The following is a 22,136-nucleotide window of genomic DNA, read 5'->3' as shown; positions in this document are numbered from 1 at the left end:
TTTTACATTTTGTGGTAATTTGAGCAGCCCAGAAAGCATCCCATGAATTCAATTATGTTATTGTATCTGAACATGTGCACGAGTCATTAAATTAGATGGGAAAGAATGATTCAGGGTAAACAACTGCACCAAGGGAATTACATTTTTCTTCTCAACATGTAAAATGTCTGTTGATAAGCAATTTCTGAAACAGACATTATAAAAATCACATTAAACAGATGTGATTAACTTTTTATTCTAGCAAACATAACATCAATGATGACACAATCAGTCTTCATCAGAAGTGCTCAAATCACTCTCATCGTCTGAAACGTCCTCCTCCTCCTCCGAGTCCATTTCCAGGAGTGGTTGGTGGCTGAGGATTCTCTTGTACACGTCCTTTACTTTGAGCGTTTCAGCTTTCAGTTCACTTTGTTTTTAAACCAGGCTATGGAGTCCTTTCTGTGCATCCTCCGACATGCCAACAAGGGAGGCTGTAAAAACAACAAAACTATTAAATATAAGTAAAACAAACAAACAAACAAACAAACAAACCTCACCTCATAAACACAAGGAGTTAGGATCATGTGATTAAACTTTTTTTAAGGGAGAAGGCAGTGTTAGCTAGCAACCCAAATATAGGTAAAAGATCCAGTAAGACTTTAGCATCTGCTATTATTTTCAATCAATTCATCACCAAATGTATAAATAAATAAAAGATGTGCTTACAGTCTGAGGAAATTGTCCCCAACACCACAGATCGCATTTGCAACACTGTCCAGTGATGCTGCATCTCCCTGCAAAGGATCATCTCCTCCTCTCTCAGGCGCCTCACAGCCATCACCTTCTCAAAGACCTTTCTCTTTGTCCGGAGGTCAGCAGCAGCTGCAGTTTAACAACATCAGATGGGAAAACATAGCAGCATATTATGATTCAAGAACAAAACATCCAACTACTGCTCAGATACTGGGAGTTTGTTTAAAAAGGATATTTAGAAATCAAGAGCTTACGTTCACTTGTGCTCTGCCAGGGCCAAACGTCGCTCTGCATGAGGGCATCACTGGATACGATTTGCTTTGTTGCTTGTTTCCTTGTTGTAGTCGTCAACAGCAGCCGCCAAGCGTTTCTTCTCATCTAAGATGACCTTGTGAATTCTGTGTCGCCTCTTGTTGCTATCTGTAAATAATCATAAAAAGGAACACCTTCACATAATGCATATATTTACATTTTAATCTACACTCATCAATTCGTTTGCTAGAACAAATCACATCCAGCTTAAACAAACCTGGATCTGATTTTATTCTGTTTACAAAGTAGCTGTACAAGCTGTACAAACTGAGCATCAAACGGTCCGTTTCAAAGAAACTGTGACACCATTTTGTCTGTAAAGACTTTGTGTTCGCACTCTGATGATGACGACAAGCTCCTCTACTCGTGCCTGCAACGCTCCAAGGCTGCCATCAGTTTGATCCGTTTCTAAGTGAGAGGAATATTAATCAGAACACAGGATGAGTAACAGTCACCAAACTACAGTGGACTCTGTAATCACTGACTTGATGATATTCATTATAAGACATCTGGAGCCTTCATGTGCTGCATTATCATGAGATAACAAGTATGTTGGTGTTCAGCTTTATAAAACCAACTAGTACGACATCACTTCAACCCAGGTCCAATCCAATTTGATCAAACGCAACAACTCTGCCATCAATTCTGCTTTTACAAGCTTATTTTTCATTGTTTGTTGACACTGTCAGAAAGATCTTAACTCTAAGTTCTTTAATGAGGCCATGGTGGGTCCTGTTGTTATACACGAGTGCATTATATTGAGACTCACCTTCAGCCCATTGCTGCAGTGTGTCGTCATCCACACCCAGCTCATTTCTGCTCGCATTCAGGCTCTCCACTTGTTCTCTAAGGATCCTTATGATCTAAGAATACATTAATAAATGTCATTCATATGGACATTTTTAGAGTACTGGTGTTTCCCCCCCATTACCACACACATTAAAATGGGTGTTGAAAAAATGACCTTTAGATATCTCTGGCTCAAAGTGCGGCCCAGTTGTTCCACTTTCCTTTTGTTCCAGCCCAAAGCCAGGAGGCTCAGCATGTCTGTTCGCCCTGCATTTCAGTTAGTATACAAATAAGAATGAATGAGCAGGAGACTGAGTGGAATCTCACACACAGACACACACCTGCTTTAGACATGTACTTCGTTGTGATGGCCGCCCTAGACAGGAAACTGTTTACTTGTTCCACCTCTTCTCCAACTGTAGAACCGGCCCCATCCTGAAACGCACCTCCCCATTTGATCTATAGAAAGGAGGTCACAATACATGACTGCTGAATTCATTCAACCTTATAACAAAATGTCTTAAACGTATCCAAGACTACAAGCTGCAGTATACCTCGCACATCCAAGTGTGAGCTTTTGCATGCATGACGGAGAGAAAGGCTACGTTCACACTGCAGGTCTTAATGCTCAATTCCGATTTTTTGATCAAATCCGATTTTTTTATCTGCTCGTTCACACTACAAATAAAATGCGACAGCAAACGCGCTCTAGTGTGAACGCTCAAAGCGGCCCGCATGCGCAAAAGAAGATGTCACACACAACGTGCTCTGTTTAGACCCAGAGCAACAATATTGTTTGACTGATGGCCCTTAATATAAAGACTTCGGACTTCACGTTTCCCAATTTTTGCTTTAAGTTATTTTGTTATTTACATAATAATGTAAATAACCTAATAATGATCCTTATTGCTGTTTTAGAGGAGCGGTGCTTCAAAGGATAGCTGCAGATTTCTGTCAGAATCTGCAGATTATACAGTACAAATATAATGTTCACGTTTCTCCAACGCTGTCTTCCCAGCAGTTTCACCGGATGGCCAGGAAGCGTTTGCGATGTCTTAACGGGCGCTTCTCCGGCGCTGATAATTGGTGTCTGTCTTGTGTTGGTGACGTAAAAGACGGATTTAATGCGACTTGACCGTTCACACAGCAGTCGCTTTCTGAAACATCGGATATGTATCGGATTCAGTACCACATACGAAAGTGACCCAGATTGGGTTTGAAAATATCGGATTTGTGCCGTTCACACTGTCACACCATGATCGGATATGGGTCGCATAGGGTCAAAAAAGTCGGATTTGGTGCGCTTTCGCCTGCAGTGTGAACGTAGCCAAAAGGACGCATTGAAAAGAGGTTCCTCAGCTCAGGGCGCTGCTGAGCCACGTTGGTTAAATATGGGAAATATTTACAGGCCACATCGGAGCAAAGGAACATAATATGTCCTGGGACGCTAGCTGCCAACTTCCTCTGGAGAAAAAGGGGGTAAGCAAAGATCTCCCCTCGAAACATGTTCAATGCAGCTAGGAGGACTAACAGCAAACAAACAGCTATTTCCATGCCCTCTTCATCCAACTTCCCAGTGGACTTTTTGGTCGACTCCTTTGCTGCAGTCCAAGATGAAGATCCACACAACCCTTTCCCTGGGACCTACACACTCAAAGACACGACGTGATTACGCCCTATCAGGGACAAACTTTTTTAACACAAATGCAAAAGAATTAGCTGAATTAGCCTTAAGTCACGTTCACACAACACCTCATAAAAACCATGTTTTTATTTTTTTAAATACACATGGTGACAAAATGAAGTGTGCATTAAGATAAAGTCAAGTAAATACGACAACACCAAGAGAAAAACAAAGTAAATATCCACCCATCCAAATATGTATCCACACACACACACGTATGAGTATATGGTTATGGCGTTAACGTCATTTTAACAAGATTAACGCTGACAGCACTGATATATATGTGTATCTTACATCATTTGTGTGTTTCTGGATGTATTTCACAAACTCAGCAACTTCCTCATCTTTCTCAATGAAGACACCTTCAAAGTTCCCCTGCTCTGAAGTGCTGAACGAACACGGTGACAGTTGTTTGAAAAGAAACATCAAAATACAATTTTTGTACAAATCCATATTTGATTTATGTACACAATGCATAACGTACCTTGCATTTGATTGAAAGCGATAAAGCTTGCAGTTTCCATCAACTGAGACGGCGAGCATGTCTGGAGTGCAGGCAGGGCAGCTAAAGCATGGCTCCTTGCACATCCTGTCCACCTCAAACTTTACAGCACTCCACTCCAAGAAACTTTTACTGAAGGCATCAGCTGATATTCGGCCAGTCTTTTAAGTAGAGGACAAACAACAGAATATTCACGGACAGTCATCGTAAACATTGATTTGCACAATTTCCTTAAACTTGACAAATTTAGAAACTCACCCTTCCAAAATGGGCTGTTCGTTCATCCAGCACTTTGACAAAGGCCTTAAGTGACATCCCTGCTGCAGCTTCTTAATGTCATAGAAAGACTGAAAGACATCCATTGAAAACAGGGTGCAGAAATTTAAGGTGCCAGGCCAATATCCACCACCCTGGAAGTCCTTAACTGAGGGGGACCACATTAGGCCACAGCTGGTGCAGCTCACCACTGGCAGTGCAAGGTTATAACGGCCTTTAGGAAGGTCTGCTCCGTCTTTTTCACCAACGTTTACGTATTTGTGCATGAGCAGTGTGAGCGGCTGTGGTGACACGCTCACGAGCGAGCAATGTTTGTTCCCCTCAGAGAAATAAAAAAAGTACAGGGAGGAATGGGAAAAGGAAAACGCCTGGCTAGGAAAGTGCACGATAACACCTTTAAAGCGCACTGCACTGTGTGCCGGCGCACTTTTTCCATAGGCATGCTTCTAGTGGTGGGCACATGAAGAACATGAGGGGCGTGAAAGCTCGGGGAACCCTTAACCAAGTTTTTGTCCACCAGGCCACGGCAGAAGCAGATATGGTATGTAAACACTGGTTTGTTTTTTTAAACCCTCTGGTTAAGGTTAAAATGGGCATGTGCAGTGAATATCAGCGCTATGTGGCCAGAAGTGTGATAATATAATTTATTTTGTGTAATAAACAACTGCAAGGATAGATGATTACAACAAATAGATGACTAATACATAAAAGTAATACATGAATAATGATGATGAGTTATGATGCGTACTCAAGCGGGTTTACAAACGGGAGCAAAAGCTGAAATAATGCCTCTACTGAAGCCAATTGTACTAAATGCACTAAATGTGCACTGTTACAAGAATATTTTTCTTTCTATTGTTTTCTATTAATTTATATAATTTTAAATTAAGCAGGACAGAGTTCTTTTAAAGAAAGATTTACTTTTATTCTCAAGAGTTAAGCAGGACAGGCTTCTGTTTAAGAAAGAGACCTGTTTTACTGTGTTAATGTTGTCATTTTGAGCTAAAAATAAATGGCTAAATGATTTTCATGTGTTCATATCACAAAGAATACGCATCTACTTAAATCAAATTCAAGTCAAATGGTTAAAAAAATAATTTCACACACAAAAAAAGAGCTAAAAAATTCACCACAGTGGGAAGGGTGAAGACAACTGGGTCGCCCGGCCCTGGCCACGAAGTGTCCCTTATTTATTTCTCATGGAGTTGGCAACCCTATGTTCACATGATCGAAATATCTTGAACACAAACACAAACAAACAAAGAGGAAGACCGCACAGCAAGGAAACAACTACAAGTCCCAGCATCCTCTGTGTTTAGGGAGCAGCAGTGAAAGTGAAAGTATTGAGCCTCCGTTCAGAGCAGCAGGAGGAGGAAGGTGGAGCTGAGGCAGGTGAGTGTTAACATGAATATGTTTCTTCTTATGACATAAAATAATTCCACGCTGTTCGTGTCTGTGGGTGAAATGTGAGGCCGGTCGGCTCCTCTGAGCGCTGGTTTCCTGTAAGTAGAGAGGAAGTGAGTTTAGCTGAGCCTCCGTTTAGTGTGAGAGAGCAGGAGGAGAGTGAGAGCTGTGCTGAGGCAGGGTGAGTGTTAACACCGCTCTGACATTACTGTGTCTCTGTGGCGGGAACAACAGGCTCCGTCAGTGGAGGCAAAAATAATCAGACTTTGGTTTTTCAAAGGAAACAACTTTATGTCGGAAGTTCCCGCACGCTCATTGGATAACGATGTGTCAATCTCGAGCTATTAGCCAATGAGCGTGCGGATTCACAGAAAGACCCGCCTTTATCACGGGACTTTAAAAACTACAATGGCGACAGAAACTCCGTGAGTGGAGTTCAGGGTGACGTTATGAAACTGTGACGTTTGAGCCACTTCCTGTTCTCAGTCCCAGCGTCCTGATCACCGAGGTTTCTGTTGCTCTGATATCTGATATTGATTATATTGGTAAACAGGCTGTAGCATAAACATCAGGTCTGTTCTGAAAACTGGCTTTATTTTTTCAAAGTAAGGGAATATCTGTGGTCTGATACCGCGGGCTCATGGGCTAAGGACTTGGATTGACAAGTCAAGCGCAGATGATTGTGTTGTTTCTTATAAAGGCTTGTGTGTGTGTGCCTTCCTGTGTGTGTCCTTGTGTCAGTGGAACTGAATCAGTGTGTTAGAGAAAGTGCTCCTCTGCTGTGCCGTCATCATGTGGATGCTTCTTTTAAAGTTGGAACTCATGTTTTTATGATCTGCTTCATTTCATTGAACCTTTATTTCTAACCATGAAGTCCCTTTGAGGTTACAGCCTCCTGGTTAGGTTTAGGCTGTTATTGTGCTTCAGGCTGAAATATGAGGAGTAAGGAGTGGGGCTGGTTAGCCCTCATGACCCTCACCATAACACATACGTCACAGGACAGTGTTTACCACAGAAACTCCATGAAATGATCAATGAGAACTTTAGAAACCCGTCAGTGTGATGCTTCCAGTACAACAGCACCTCTGAGTGTGTGTGTTTGCCTCTCAGACTAACTCCACCCTGACATCAAGAAGATGGAGGAAGAGGATGGAGCAGGATCTGCAGCCTCCAGCTGTGTGTCTGTGAGGAGTGACTGGTCCAAAGGATTACCTCCAAACTTCAGTAATGAACCTGCAGCAACAATGTAAGAGAGCTGCTGACTCATTTATTCAGTGTAAATAATGATTTTGATGCAATGGGAGAAGAAAAATGACAAAAACAGTTTTAAAAATAAGGATTAAAATATTACAAACTATGTTTTTGAGTTTCCTGATGTAGCACAAAAATATATGAACATAATATTTTACGGTTCTTTTAGGCAGCACCAAAAAACAAAAAGACTATTTTTAAGCTGTCTGAGGTAGTGAGTCAACATGTCACACTGGGTCAAAGGTCAGGGAGTAAAAGTGTGTTTTAAAGGAGGTTTAAAAGCAGCGAGTGAAGGAGCCTGTCGAGGTAAATCGTTCCATAACTGATCAAATTCAGTTGGTGGACCTCTGTGTGAAATCAAGCATCTGGTTCACAGAGAGGATAACCCTGACATGGGCTGTACAACATTATATAGGGAGACAAAAACAGAGATTATCGTAGCCATCGCTCTCTCACATGGACGTGGCAGTCTTGCTGTCTGCTGCGAATCCTCCCCGTACCTCCGTGGCCTCGTCTGGTATCTGCTCCCTCCTCTGTAAGAGACAGTAAAGGAAAACACGTCTCATGCCTAGTCTTGAAAATCTAATCTTATCATCCATTGTTCTTCTAGGGCCTCTTCTTCTTGTGGCCTCAGCTAACTGCTAATATTTAAATGGCTAACATTAACATGTGTGCCAGCCAGGTTAACATTTATGATGAACTATGATTAATTAACTGATGTTGAACCTGGAGCTTTACTGACCTCTGAAATTCCTCCTAAAGTGTTATTCAGTGTTGTGACAGTCAGCTGCTTCAGCTGCTGCTGGGATGGGCTGTGGCAAAGAGAACAGAGAAAATCCAAATCAGAGTTTTTCTCTGAATTAAAAGCAAGGAAACAACAATATATTCTACATGGTGAAACTGATGGTTTCTGGTGTTTGGGTCTGTTTTTCTGTATTTATGCAGATAAAGTGTAAACTCAGATGAATTATACCATCAAATGTTAAAGGAAAATATCAGGATGAGTGTCTGTGAGCTGAGAAGGACGTGAAGCGAGCAGTTTATCCCAGAGCTGAAGCTGCTCTGTGTGCAGAGATGAGCTCAGATTCCTGCTGTGATTGATCAACAGTCACAGAAATGTAGACTTGTAGTTATTACTGCAGTATGGTCACAGCAGATACTGATAAACATGTATTATGAGGATGATGATCAAGTTTCTCACTCTCTCCTTTAAATCTCAGTTTTTTTCTTCTTCACAGTTTATCTGTTAATTTATTAATGAATAACACTGAAAGAGTTTCTGTTATATTTCCCCTTGAACATCAGCTTATTAGGGCGGCATTAGGAAATAGCCCCCCTCCAAAGAATGAATAAATGAATGATGATAATAATAAAAAGGTTAAAAAGCAGAGCTCAGAGTGGTAGAATGGTCAAACATGGATCCACGGGTGGTTCAACTGCATTTGGTGACGTGACTAAAGCAAATCTTTCAAATAATCCCACCATCAACGGGATGTTGTCTCCTTTACTACGGTTACTTTACTTGGTCACCGTGTGAATTTCTTTGAAATGAACCAAATTCTTTTATTTGTTGGTTGTTGCATATTTAACCTCTACAGTCAGGAAAGGAGGAGATGAGGCCTCAACAATGTTGGGTTGTAGCTGTGGTTTAGGTTAGAGTGAGTGTCCATGGAATAAATGTAAGTCAGTGAACTGGAAACATGACTGTGTTCAAACTTTGTTTTCCTTTTTATAATGAGTCTAATCAAAGGTGGACAGAAGTATCTCCACTGTGACTTTTCTGTGTCACCATCAGAGCTTCTGCACAGTGTGGAGAAAGATCCAGAAGCAGAGCTGGACTGCAGACAGCCAGTCAGAGCAGCTGTGTACAAAGTAAGACTGAACATCTGTCTGCTGATGGACTCATTTCTGAAAACTGGACTTCTTGTGTTGTTCAGACATTGAAGAGTTTTCTTTCTCTTTAGTCTCATTGTTTTTCTTTCTTTCAGCAGATGTTGGTCTGCAGGAGGTTTTAGATGAACATAAGATCAGTCTGAGGAGGAGATGTGAACGTGTGACTGAAGGAAGTGATGAAACAGGAAGTAGAACCCTCCTCAACAGGATCTACACTGAGCTCTACATCACAGAGGGACAGAGTGAAGAGGTTCATACCCAACATGAGGTGAGGCAGCTGGAGACAGCTTCCAAGATGGACGCCCTCCATGACGCTCCAATCAGGTGCCAGGACATCTTTAAAGCCTTACCTGACCAACAGAGACCCGTCAGAGTGGTTCTGACCAACGGCGTGGCTGGTGTTGGAAAAACCTTCTCAGTGCAGAAGTTCACTCTGGACTGGGCAGAGGGCTTGGAGAACCAACATGTCAGTGTGGTGGTTCTGCTTTCATTCAGGGAGCTGAACCTGATCAGAGATGAGCAGTACAGTCTTCTGGAGCTGCTCCATGTTTTCCATCCAACATTACAGAAGGTCACAGCAGAGAAGCTGGCTGTCTCTCAGCTTTTGTTCATCTTTGACGGCCTGGATGAAAGCAGACTTTCATTGGATTTCACCAACAGGAAGCTGCTGTCTGATGTCACACAGAAGTCATCAGTCAGCCAGCTGCTGACAAACCTCATCCAGGGGAATCTGCTTCCCTTGGCTCTCGTCTGGATAACTTCCCGACCCGCAGCAGCCAATCAGATCCCTCCTACATGTGTTGACAGGCTAACAGAAGTACGAGGCTTCACTGACGCCCAGAAGGAGGAGTACTTCAGGAGGAGATTCAGTGATGAAGAGCTGTCCAGCAGAATCATCTCCCACATGAAGACATCCAGGAGCCTCCACATCATGTGTAGTATCCCAGTCTTCTGCTGGATCACTGCTACAGTTCTGGAGCACATGTTGACTACAGAGCAGAGAGGAGAGCTGCCCAAGACCCTGACTGACATGTACTCACACTTCCTGCTGGTTCAGACAAAGAGGAAGAAGAACAAGTACCACGAGGGACGTGAGACGAGTCCACAGGAGCTGACGGAGGCTGACAGGGAAGTTCTTCTGAAGCTGGGGAGGCTGGCGTTTGAACATCTGGAGAAAGGAAACATCATGTTCTACCAAGAAGACCTGGAGCAGTGTGGTCTGGATGTGACAGAGGCCTCGGTGTACTCAGGAGTTTGTACAGAGATCTTCAAAAGAGAGTGTGTGATCTTCCAGAAACCAGTCTACTGCTTTGTTCATCTGAGCATTCAGGAGTTTCTGGCTGCTGTCTACATGTTCCACTGTCACACCAACAGGAAGACAAAGGTGCTGAAGAACTTCCTTAAACCAAAATCTTTAATCAAGATGATTTCCAGTCTTTTTGATGACGATGATCTCCAATCACTTGATGTATTTCTGAGGAGAGCCATGGAGAAATCCCTCCAGAGTAAAAATGGCCACCTGGACCTATTTGTTCGCTTCCTTCATGGCCTCTGTCTGGAGTCCAACCAGAGACTCTTAGTAGGTCTGCTGGGTCAGACAGAGATCAGTCCAGGAACCATCCAGAGAGTCATCAACAACCTGAAGGAGATGAACAGTGATGGAATCTCTCCTGACAGAAGCATCAACATCTTCCACTGTCTGATGGAGATGAACCACCTCTCAGTACATCAGGAGATCCAAGAGTTCCTGAAGTCAGAGAACAGATCAGAGAAGGAACTCTCTGAGATCCAGTGCTCAGCTCTGGCCTTCATGCTGCAGATGTCAGAGGAGGTTCTGGATGAGTTGGACCTGCAGAAGTACAAAACATCAGAGCGGGGACGACAGAGACTGATTCCAGCTGTGAGGACCTGCAGAAAGGCTGGGTGAGTCCAGATGTGATCATTAACATCATTGATCAGTGTAGGTTAGTAGTTTAATGTTGAAAATAAAATCAGATTGTAACCACAAAGTGTTTGTGTCCGTACGCTGCAACCTTCCACACCATTCCTTTATTGTACAGACTCAGCAGCAGCTCCATGGATCCCAAATCCAAGAGTGGAGAACAGATTTGAAGTGTGTCACATCCATGCAGTCACAGCTGTTTCCACCATGTTTCCACTGATATTAATCCTGTTCAATGACACGTTTCATATCAGTGAATATGTTCTTTAGGACGTCCACTGACATGTTTAAGTGTCCTGCTGGAAATCACTCAAATCATCCATGAAATCCATGAAAAATCCTTTTAGTGTTTCTAACTTCACCCTCTGTCCTCTCTCTCTCTCCATCCTCCTCACTGCTTCTTTCACTGATAATCACACAAACATCGTATTCAGCTACAAAATAACACAATAATATCATCTGATGATCATTATTATAAGAGCAGGATCCATATTTGATATCAGAGTAACACACTGCTTGGTTATGTGCAGTCATCATCAGTGACTGTGGGTCAAACAGAAGCTCTCTGATTGGTTGCTGACCTTGGTCACCTGTCCACTCTCACCTGTTTGTGTTTGCTCTCTCTTTGCTGTCTCCATCCTCTCTCTCCTTTCTCTCCCTCTCTGTCTTTGTACGTCACTCAGGTCCAATGGAAACAGTGACATTTACAAACCAATCAAAGACAAACTGATCCATGTCAGGTTATAACAATATTCAAAGTGAATACAGGCTGCTGCTGGACACAGACAGGTAACATCATTTTGACTTGCTGTCACCTGGATCTGGACTCATAAACACTGAAGCCCTGAACAGGAATACAAATCATTTTCTGCCAACTAGCGACACACCAGCAGATAATGGCTCAGAAAGCTCAAATGAGCCAATCATTTCTGTGTTTAGTTCCCCTGAAATCAGATCTGATATCAGCAGCTCTGAGTTCATTCATCATTATTGTCCAGTGATGAGATTTCTGCTCCGTTTGGTAACAGTCAGCAGGTTTTTCCTGCGTGTGGACGTGAACAGTCGTACCTGACAGCAGGTAGCAAACAGAGATCATCTTTCCAGCTGGAACTCTTCACTGAGCTGAACTCATTCAAAATGTTCTGGAGTCAAAACAGGAAACAGTCCAAATGTGTGTCTTCACTCTGACTCTGGATCAGATCTCAGTGACAGACTGTGGACATTATGGAAGCCTAAATGTGACACCATCTTCCTCCTTCATCTGCAGATTAAAGCCAAACAAAGATTCTCATTAAAAGTCTGCAGGTCTGAGAGAGACTCAATCGTTGTGTCATGTCAAACACAGTAAGAGGAGCTGAAGCACAGATGTGAAGAGCAGATTCATCAGATTATGACCTCACTCTGTTTTGTCTTCATATACATTCAGTCTGTGTTTATAATGCAGATTTTCTGCTTTTATAATAACACATTTTATATTTTCTATCATCACAGACTGACTCAGTGTGGACTCTCAGAGTCTCACTGTGAAGTTGTGGCCTCAGCTCTGAAGTCCAACCCCTCCCATCTGACACAGCTGGACATGAGTGGAAATAAAGACCTCCAGGATTCAGGTGTGAAGCTTCTGTGTGCTGGACTGGAGAGTCCAAACTGTCGACTGGAGACTCTGAGGTGAGTTCACTGACTGCAGCTTTTGTTGTTTTTCTATATTTCAGGTCTTTGATGTTTGAAACTTTCTTTAGTTCCTAAATGTTCAGGATGTGTCTGAAGACAAATGTGAAGAAGTTTGAGTGCTTTCAGAAATGTTGTCTTTCCAAACGACTGAACAGTTTTTCCTTTTGGCTCCAAACAGAAGTGACAGACTTGAGCAGGGTTCATTTAAAGGCTGACAGAAGTGGAGTGGTGACGGGGAGATGTTTGACAGGACAGTGTTTCAGCCTCCACAGGTTCATGTTGTGCTCCATCAGTCAGTGAAGATGAAGTCAGTGCTGATGAGGCTGTAGAGTGTGTGAGGGATGTGAATGAGGATGATGAAGATCTGATGATAGCAGATAAAAACAGGCTGCAGAGACTTTGAGCCATACAGGGCACACAGTGTGTGTACAGAACAGCTGAAATCATTATGGAGGCCTCACTGGAATATGGAAGCATCACAGTACAGCTTCAGTGAAGCATTAAAGTCTCTGATATGAAATGAGAAATGAAGCAGCCAGAGCTTTTTCATGAGTGGAAATCCACTGTGACTGTGAGCTGCTGCTACAGCCTCCAGATTAGCCAGCAGCTCATCCTGCTCAACATTTCCTCACCAACTTTAATGGAAGTGTGATGTTTTCAGCTGGAGTGATGGTCAGGGTGGCCTCCCTCTCCTCTTCTTCTCCTCTTCCTCTTTCATTTGTAAAGCCACTTCTGCTGCTTTCATTCATTTGGAAGTCCTGTAGCTGAGTTTGGGAGAGACTAACAGCCTCGGCAGCAGAGGGGAGAAAGGCTGTAACACCACCACTTTACTCTGTTCTACCTGTCACATCATTTTATCAGGAAACAAATATGCTCATGTTTTTACTATGTTTGTCTTGAAGATGTAAGAAGATCACATGGTGCTTTTTATTATTGTGTTGGTTTGTTTCCTGTCTCTTGGATGGAGCCCAGCTGTGCGTGGCCCCTGGGCCTGTGGTCAGAGTGTGTGCTGGATAATCCGGCCCAGGATGAGGCCAAACTGACATGGGATGAAATGTCTGTCACATAATTGAGCTTAGTGTAGTTTCATTTCTGCACAATTTAAAAACAACCAAAACTTTGTTCTGTCTTTTCTATGTTATACTGTAGACTTTCTTTGATACTGTGTCCAAAAGGAGCAGCTTTTACTTTGAAGGGGAGGCGTCTCTGTTTCCTCTTCAGGTTGGATGATGGAAGCAAATGAGTGTGTGATGTTCTTTCAGTGTTGCACTTTGTAGACGCTCCCTGAGCACTGGTCTCACAGCCAGCTGCACATAGAGACCAGTGTTGTTAGTCCAGGTCAAAAGATGACTTGTTGGAATGAAAATGAGCTTGTAGTTTGTCTTCTTTAATAATATGACTGGAAAAAGGTGTTGGACTTCAAATATGTCCATTTCTTTCACACTTCACCTTTAAAAGTGAAGCCTTGTGGTTCCTGGAAGGAAAAACACGACTTTTTCAAGTCTTTGTCCTGTTTTTATGAGAAATGTACGACTTTAATGTGAAACATTCAGAGTTTTTTCTCTTGTTGTGTTTGTTTGAAGCTGCTTCCTGTTGGCTTCAGCTGTTTGGAGTTTCCATTTTCTAAACTTCTACATTCTGAACCTTCTTCAGCTCTGAACAGATGATGAAACACTGAATGATTTCAAGCTCACACTTTGTCTAATAAACTTACATCTTTCATTCTTTATACAGATTGATCGACTGTGGTTTGTCAGAGATCAGCTGTGATTATCTGGCAGCAGCACTGAAGTCCAACCCCTCCCATCTGAGACAGCTGCACCTGAGCTCCAACAACAAGCTGCAGGATTCAGGAGTGAAGCATCTGTGTGGTTTCCTGGAGAGTCCAGGATGTGGACTTGAAACTCTGAGGTCAGTCAGCATGTTTTAGTTGTGCTGAGATGAATATGATGTGAAAGTTGTGCTGACACTAAACTGCAGACATCAGGCTGATATTATACTGATCCACACTGAGGATCTTCATGGTAAAGTCTGTTTTCTTCTTCTCTGGTTTAGTCCATTGACTGCAGCAGAACAATGTTCACATTTCAAACCTTCAAAGAAGAAGAAAAATCCTCCACTGGATAATTCACTGTGAAACTCTCCAACTCTTCATTCCACCTTAAAGTCTGTCTGACACTGAAATCCAAAGCAAAATGTGCGTTTGCTTTACAGACAGCAGTCCAACACAAACATACACACATCATCCAAAACACAGTCCAACATCCAAATCTCCTCCACTGCCAGCATGAATGATGGGAAAGAGAAGGAGGAACACTCTGACATTCAGGGTTAGAATGAGTTTCATGAAGCAGACTGTGAAGATCAAAGCTGCATTAGAAAGCTTACATGAATGAATGAGTGGACAGAAGTGGACAGAGATCATCTGAAGCACTTCAAAGGCTTTAAATCAGCACATTTCTCTTTATTCTTTATCAACTCTGTTAGTTTCTCTCAGTTTTCTGTGGAATGAAGCTAACAGCAGGCTAATAAGATGCTGACCAATAGGTTTCTATTAAAGGTTGTAATTTGTATATGAAAAAGTGCTTTGGCTCAGCAGGGATCAGCTTACAGGTAGAATACAGCTGCTGGATGGGATTAGCATGTCATAGCTATCTACCAAACTGCTAACTGGGGGATTTCAGGCCATCTATGGATCATTTTTGCTAACTGTTTATTCAGCTTAGGCTCACAGGGCTGCAGCCTGTGCCCTAGCTGTCATAGGGCAAGAGGCGTGGTCCACCTGCACAGGTGAGCAGTCCATCACAGGGCCAACAGAGAGAGACAGAGAAGCACTCTCTCACATCCGCACCTACAGCCAATTTAGAAGCACCAATGAACCTAAGCAGCATTTCATTGGACTGTGGGAGAACATCCAACCTCCACAGAAAGGCCAACAAGCTTCAACCTACAACCTTCTTGCTTTAAGGCACTAGTGCGAACCACTTTTCCCCATTTCAGCCCAAATCCTGCATCTTCCTGTTTCTGACTCCAGGCCAGCTCCACTAACACTTTCTCATCAGACACTGCCACCTAGTGGAGGAAGTCTTAGTTCCACTTGAAGCTTCAGATGACAGTTAGTTCCTTTACAAAGAGGTGGAGGTGGTGGGGCCACAGCACCATCATCACTGAGTGCCATAGGACACTTAACCTTTGTTTCCATATGCTGGGAACTTCCTGTTGTTCCAAGGAGGACTGGAAAATGTGTGAAAACCTCCCAGTCAGTTCCTCACAGCACACTTCAATCATTTCCCTCCCACAGCATCAGGACCAGGGCTTTTTCTCTCTTTGGTCCCACTAAGAGATTTCCACACAAACACCTCATCAGTGGGACTCTCAGAGCTACCAGCCCTTTGCTACAATCACAAAGCTCTTCATTGAAATCAATGATATCAAAGCTGGAATCAAATGAGTCCAAGTCTTCTGCTGATTCAGCATCACATTCATCTTTGCTCCTTGTCCTGCATCCCCACCATGGACTTCATTCCTTTCCAAGGCAGCCTTGAGTGTCCTTTATTCAGCTCATCCTCTGCTTTACTTTTACACCTGATTTTAGCTGCTTTATCTCTCTTTCAACAAGTTTCTGTGCCTCAATCTTTTTCTTCTCTCCCTCATAACAAGACAGCTTCTTCTGCCTGAGAACATGTTGGAGTGATTTACTAATCCAGGGCTGCTTATTGGGGAAAATACTTCCTGTTTCCAAAGTAATCCCCATTTTTCCCAGAAAGAAATGTAAGTAGAAATCGATGATCTAAGTGAGAACATGAGCCTTTAAAAAGTCCCAGTGGGTGCAGTCAAAGCAGTCCCTCAGTCCCAGTATAGAGTCTTTGGTCCAGACTGGAACAACTGTGTGCCCAGTTTGAGCTCTCTTCAGTCCTGTGACCTGACAGACCCAGAGGGGCCATCACATCACATTTAGAAGCTCCCCTAATGGAGCCACAACACATGTCCAACACTTAGTCTGTCTTGTTGGACCAACTGGAAGAAATGATTCAAGGACTTAGTCACAGAACAGAGATTCAAATCTCCAAAATCCAACTGGCTGCATCAGGACATATAGTCTGAAACTCTGCACAGTTTCCTGTTTGAAGCTGCTTCCTGTTGGCTTCAGCTGTTTGGAGTTTCCATTTTCTAAACTTCTACATTCTGAACCTTCTTCAGCTCTGAACAGATGATGAAACACTGAATGATTTCAAGCTCACACTTTGTCTAATAAACTTACATCTTTCATTCTTTATACAGATTGAGTGTCTGTGGTTTGTCAAAGATCAGCTGTGATTATCTGGCAGCAGCACTGAAGTCCAACCCCTCCCATCTGAGAGAGCTGCACCTGAGCTTCAACAACAAGCTGCAGGATTCAGGAGTGAAGCATCTGTGTGGTTTCCTGGAGAGTCCAGGATGTGGACTTGAAACTCTGAGGTCAGTCAGCATGTTTTAGTTGTGCTGAGATGAATATGATGTGAAAGTTGTGCTGACACTAAACTGCAGACATCAGGCTGATATTATACTGATCCACACTGAGGATCTTCATGGTAAAGTCTGTTTTCTTCTTCTCTGGTTTAGTCCATTGACTGCAGCAGAACAATGTTCACATTTCAAACAGTGAGACTCAACGTATGGCCCGCGGCCCACACGCGGCCTGCCCACCTTTCCTGATTCAGAGAGAGGGGACCCTGATTAACTGTGTAGTGTTCTTCCTCACAGTTCTAAGTATCAGATACAACAATGAATAATCCACAGCTGACTGTCTTTAGCAGGTCAAAGGTCACGGCACACAGCAGACAGTGGGAAATATTATAACTCTGATCATTTATCAGCACATATCCATATGTATAAAAACAAAGCTGACACTGTGAGACTTGATCAGAGGTGTGATCATCACAGCAGAGGCCTTTGTGTCAAAGTCACTGAGGATCAAACAGAAACACATGAAGCAGATTTTCCTGTTCTGGCTTTTTATAGCAGATAACCTTCAAAATATTCTGCAGTCCATCAAAAACTGAAGCAAACCATGAATCAACATGTGAACATGAGCTGATGCTGCTGAAGTGAAGCAAAGTTACAGAGGTTTGATTACAGACACAGCTGAGAGTTTGTAATCTGTCATCATTTTAAAAGGTTTACATTTCTTCAGTATATCCACATTTGCAGCTGCTACCTCAACCTCCACTTGTCCAACACAACTGCTGTCCACTGCCTCCATGACATTGTGATTTTGCTGTTGGTCTTCTGTCAGATCTTCATCAATCACTTCTGCACGGGGCACACCTTCAGACTCTGCAGCTGCATAACGAAAGCCTGTAAGATAAAATTAGACATAAGGTAAATGTACACCAATATTCCAATGACAGGTGTGTGATTCATCTGGAAGTTATGTGCGGATTAGTGTACAGTGATAGCAATTTAGTATGTTTTTAGAGGGGGGGGGGGTTGTTTACCTCCGATGGGTGCTCTTTTTCGCTTCCGTTGCGTACGCCTTGAGTGCCGGTCCGAGTCTGATACAGGTATGTCGTCATGCCCCATGTGCAGTGTTGGTGCCCAGTCTGGATTTGTTACATCCATTTCATATGCTGGTTTGCCTGCAATAATGCCAAATCATAAGCTACTCAGTCGACATGATGTGGTTCTGCAGCATCACACATTAGCATGTTTTATCTCATTATCTATGACCTCAGCACGTTGAAAATCACACTAAAAGCCTTTCAAGAGTGATATGAATTAATTTAGAACTCACCGGAAAGAAAATGCCGTGAGCAAACCAACAAAAAGCTGGGGATTGCAGAGAACTCGATATCCGCTCGTCTCACCGCTGCAATCCAAGCCTGACGTCTTTGTTTAGTAATATCGGATACATGGGATCCCTCACGTTGCCTCCAGGACGGAAAACGATGAAAAGAGAGCCCGTTATCCAGCTTCTTGCCTTCACGATCGTGTGATCTAACGTTGCAACCGACAACACAACACGTACGATCCATAGCTGAAATGGTATCCTTTGGCTGGCCTACTGTCATGGCGGAAGGGGGCATGGCCCATCTCCCGTGACATCACGCTCCAAAGCCCTATAGGTGGGAAAATGTACCATGTCGACCAATCAAAAATGATATGGAAACATGACATTTGGTTGTTTAGCAAAAGGGGGAAGTTTTAGGAGTGACCGGCAAGAGAGAGCGAGTGAGCGAAAGAGAGAGAGAGTTTTGATACGTGAGAGATTTGTGACGTTTACCGTGTTTGGTCTCAAGTTAGTTTGTTGTCTTGTGTATTTAGTGTGTAGCTGTTGTTTTGTTTTGTGTGTCAGTTCTACTAGTGATCGTCACAGTTGCTGCCTTAAAGCCAACAAAGGCAGATTGCAGTGTAAACGCTGAGTGACACACCTGCTGTCAGACCTGCAGGTTTATCCCTGTGCTGTTCTCATATGTGTTAGAGTGACACAAACTATTGTTTGACACCTGATTGTTCTGTAAATAGTTTGAAATGATTATATGAAAAACGTCTGAGCCTTGGCTGCATTTTTTGGTAAATAGTACCATATAACTTTGTTGTTTGCAAAACGTGTGCGTATTTTTAAAAATGTACAATCTCTATTTGCATTTCAAGTTATGAAGATGATTCGTTAAACATGTGTGTGGTTTTTACAGTCAAAATATCACTTTCTACTTGTATTTTAAATTTTGTCTGAATTTAGATAAATTGTGCTGATACAGTTGGTCAAAATGAGAAAATAACAGATTGGCAAGATAAACTGTTTTTAAAGGTAAAATATAGAGGCCACATCAAAAGTAGTCAAGAAGGGTTAAAGGCTAAAAGCAAAGTTGTCACCAAGTACTGTTTATATTTGTGTGTATTGCTGCAGCTTTTTTGAGTATTAATTTGGTGCCTTTGTGTGAAATAATGGTATTGTGAGTGATCCATATAGTCACAAAGAATAGCCACTTGTTTCTGTGCTACCAAAGTTCCCCGGCTTTCATTCAAAATGTGTTTATCGTCAGCACCTGCACATTAAACTACTTAAACATTATAAATGTCTTCAAGCTCACACTGAGGCCTGTGGGGTACTATCAGCCACTGAGACAGTACACACATTTATATGTGTTTGTATATGAATATTTCATACTTTAAGACTGCCTGTTTATTTAAGGGAGATGAACAAAATACATTGGAATTGTACAAAATAATATCATGGATGATAAATTAAATAGATTTTAAGTAGATGCTTGTGCATTCTTAAAATCTTATATGTTGAACTGAACTATGTGATCTGTTCAAAGCCTTAATCTTAATTTGAAGTGAAATGTGCATTTTGAGTTTATACACTATGTATATAAGGCGACCGTTTCCTTTTGCAGTATTTTTGTGTGGTGTACTTTTCTATGTCTTAACAAAAGGGGAACAAAGGTGTTTAAGTTCACCTAGGATGATGTGTTTTAATTTTCACATGGTCTTGCTTGAATTTGACCCTGACAAAGGCGTATGAACTCTGTCAGCTGTTTGGAGTTTCCATTTTCTAAACTTCTACATTCTGAACCTTCTTCAGCTCTGAACAGATGATGAAACACTGAATGATTTCAAGCTCACACTTTGTCTAATAAACTTACATCTTTCATTCTTTATACAGATTGGGGGGCTGTGGTTTGTCAGAGATCAGCTGTGATTATCTGGCAGCAGCACTGAAGTCCAACCCCTCCCATCTGAGACAGCTGGACCTGTGGGACAACAACCTGAAGGATCCAGATGTGAAGCAGCTGTCTGATCTTCAGCAGAGTCCAGACTACAGACTGGAGACTCTGAGGTCAGTAGAGTGATGGAGTGAGTGGGTGGTGCTGTCAGCAGTATTGTACTAAACACAGTCAGTATGAAACAAAGATCCAGTGTTTCCTGTAAAGCTGCAGCTTCTCAGTGAAGCTGTGAGAGGAGAATGGTGACAGGCTTCAGGATTGGACACAAACACTTCCTGTTTCTGACCTTTATGGTCACCATGGTAACGGCTGACACGCTCTGATCAAACGCTTTCAACAGCCAATCAGCTCTCTGAACAAAGCAGCACGCAGACCAATGACTGCATTCATTTCCAAGTTTAAAGCAGTGAAGAACACAGTCTGTAGGTGAGGAAGAATTTAGTGAGAGCAGATGTTTGGATGGAATTCCTCCAGTTAACAGCTGGAACCGTCCATCTGGATTGTTGGGCTTGTTGTTGGGGTTCCTACAGAGCTCAGAGTGGACACACCAAGGTTCTTCTAATGAATGAAAGTCCAAACTCAAACTAGGAGGGAAAAACATTTTCATCAACTTCAATAAAAATCCAAAGATTAGAAAAAGTGAAGCAACAATGAGTCCTAGTACAGTCCCAGCACTGAAGTCCCTGCTGCTCTTTATACTGGATGTGCTGCATCACTGACTGACAGCTGATGAAGAGTCTCTGGAAACACTCGTTTATCTCCTCTGCTCTTCCTTCTTCTCTCTGCAGGTGGAGGCCATGATGGTAAACAGGACGGTGTGTGTGCTGAGAGAGGAGGAGCTGTGTCCTGATGATCCAGAGAGGTTGAAGCAGCAGCAGCTTGTGTGTAGAGACGCTCTGACTGGGCCATGTTACTGGGAGGTGGAGAGGAGAGCTTCATCCAGCAGTGACTGACAGAGGAATGAGAAGAAGTGCAGATGACTGTCAGTGCTGCAGAGTGAACTGCTCTGAGAACAGCTCCACTGTCAGACACAATGTAGAGTCCAGCATCATCCCTGTGTGTCCCTCTGGATCTGACAGAGGATCATCAGTGTATCTGGACTGCTCTGCTGCTGCTCTGTCCTTCTACAGTCTCTGCACAGTCTCTGTCTGACTCTGGCTTCAGACCCTCCTGGATCAAACTCACCTGGAAAGACTTTCAAACATCACTCAATAGATTTGAATACAGAATATATTTGATATATACTGTAGATGTACTGTAGAGTTGCAGTTTGTCACTTGTAAATACAGTCTGTGAGCAGCTATGAGCTGAAAGATCTTTCTAGAAACACGAAATGTTTTCACTCTTCTGTTGCTTTTTCATATATTTCCACAACATTAATATTGATCCCACCTGTCTCACCTGTTTCATGCTTTTATACATAATAACAGGACACGTGTGATCTGAGCGCTGCTGTGGTTGCTGTGCTGCACGTCTTCATTTAGATAACAGAGACATCTAGTGGTTCAGAGGGAGAACTGCAGGAGGCGGAGCTGTGTTTTAGCATGGAAAACTTTTTATCTTTTAGGCGCAGATACAAATATGACAAGTATCAGTGTGAGATACAAAAGGTCACATCAGTCAGCAGAGGGAACAGTGATCACACAGCAATGTAAGAATAGAAACATAACAGTCAATCTGGACATGTATACAGAGGGAAGCAAACAAACAGGATGTAACACTACATTAAAGCCACAAATGGATGCTTTAGAGCAGGGGTCGGCAACCCTGGGCACGCGTGTCACAGCTGCCACGTGAAGGGTTAACTGATGGCACGACCATAGCTGGACTGGCCATCGGGCATACTGATGGTGATTTTTCGTTTTTATGGGCCGATGATGTTTTTTTATTTTTTTGTAACGGTATAAACAATGAAAGATGGCGGATTGGCCGGATGCTGGTCGATGTGTAAAAATAAGTCAGTTG

General features: G+C 42.7%; 2 protein-coding genes across 2 annotated transcripts in view; both read left to right on the top strand.

Moving 5' to 3' along the window:
* LOC113015973 (NACHT, LRR and PYD domains-containing protein 12-like) overlaps positions 1 to 22,136 on the top strand; it is a 748,422-nt gene that overhangs the window by 243,172 nt on the left and 483,114 nt on the right. The gene's annotated exons all lie outside the window — the stretch shown is intronic.
* Positions 5,644 to 21,568, top strand: LOC145419319 (protein NLRC3-like). The gene is made up of 8 exons (XM_080299747.1): positions 5,644 to 6,948; positions 8,749 to 8,825; positions 8,942 to 10,769; positions 12,280 to 12,451; positions 14,171 to 14,370; positions 16,741 to 16,917; positions 20,111 to 20,284; positions 20,960 to 21,568. Exons 1-8 carry the CDS (start codon positions 6,839 to 6,841, stop codon positions 20,970 to 20,972), a joined length of 2,751 nt encoding a protein of 916 aa, XP_080155873.1. The 5' UTR covers positions 5,644 to 6,838; the 3' UTR covers positions 20,973 to 21,568.

This window comes from Astatotilapia calliptera, chromosome 3, assembly GCF_964374335.1.
Source record: "Astatotilapia calliptera chromosome 3, fAstCal68.1, whole genome shotgun sequence".
Taxonomy (NCBI): domain Eukaryota; kingdom Metazoa; phylum Chordata; class Actinopteri; order Cichliformes; family Cichlidae; genus Astatotilapia; species Astatotilapia calliptera.
This window is presented reverse-complemented; position numbering and strand designations above follow the sequence as displayed.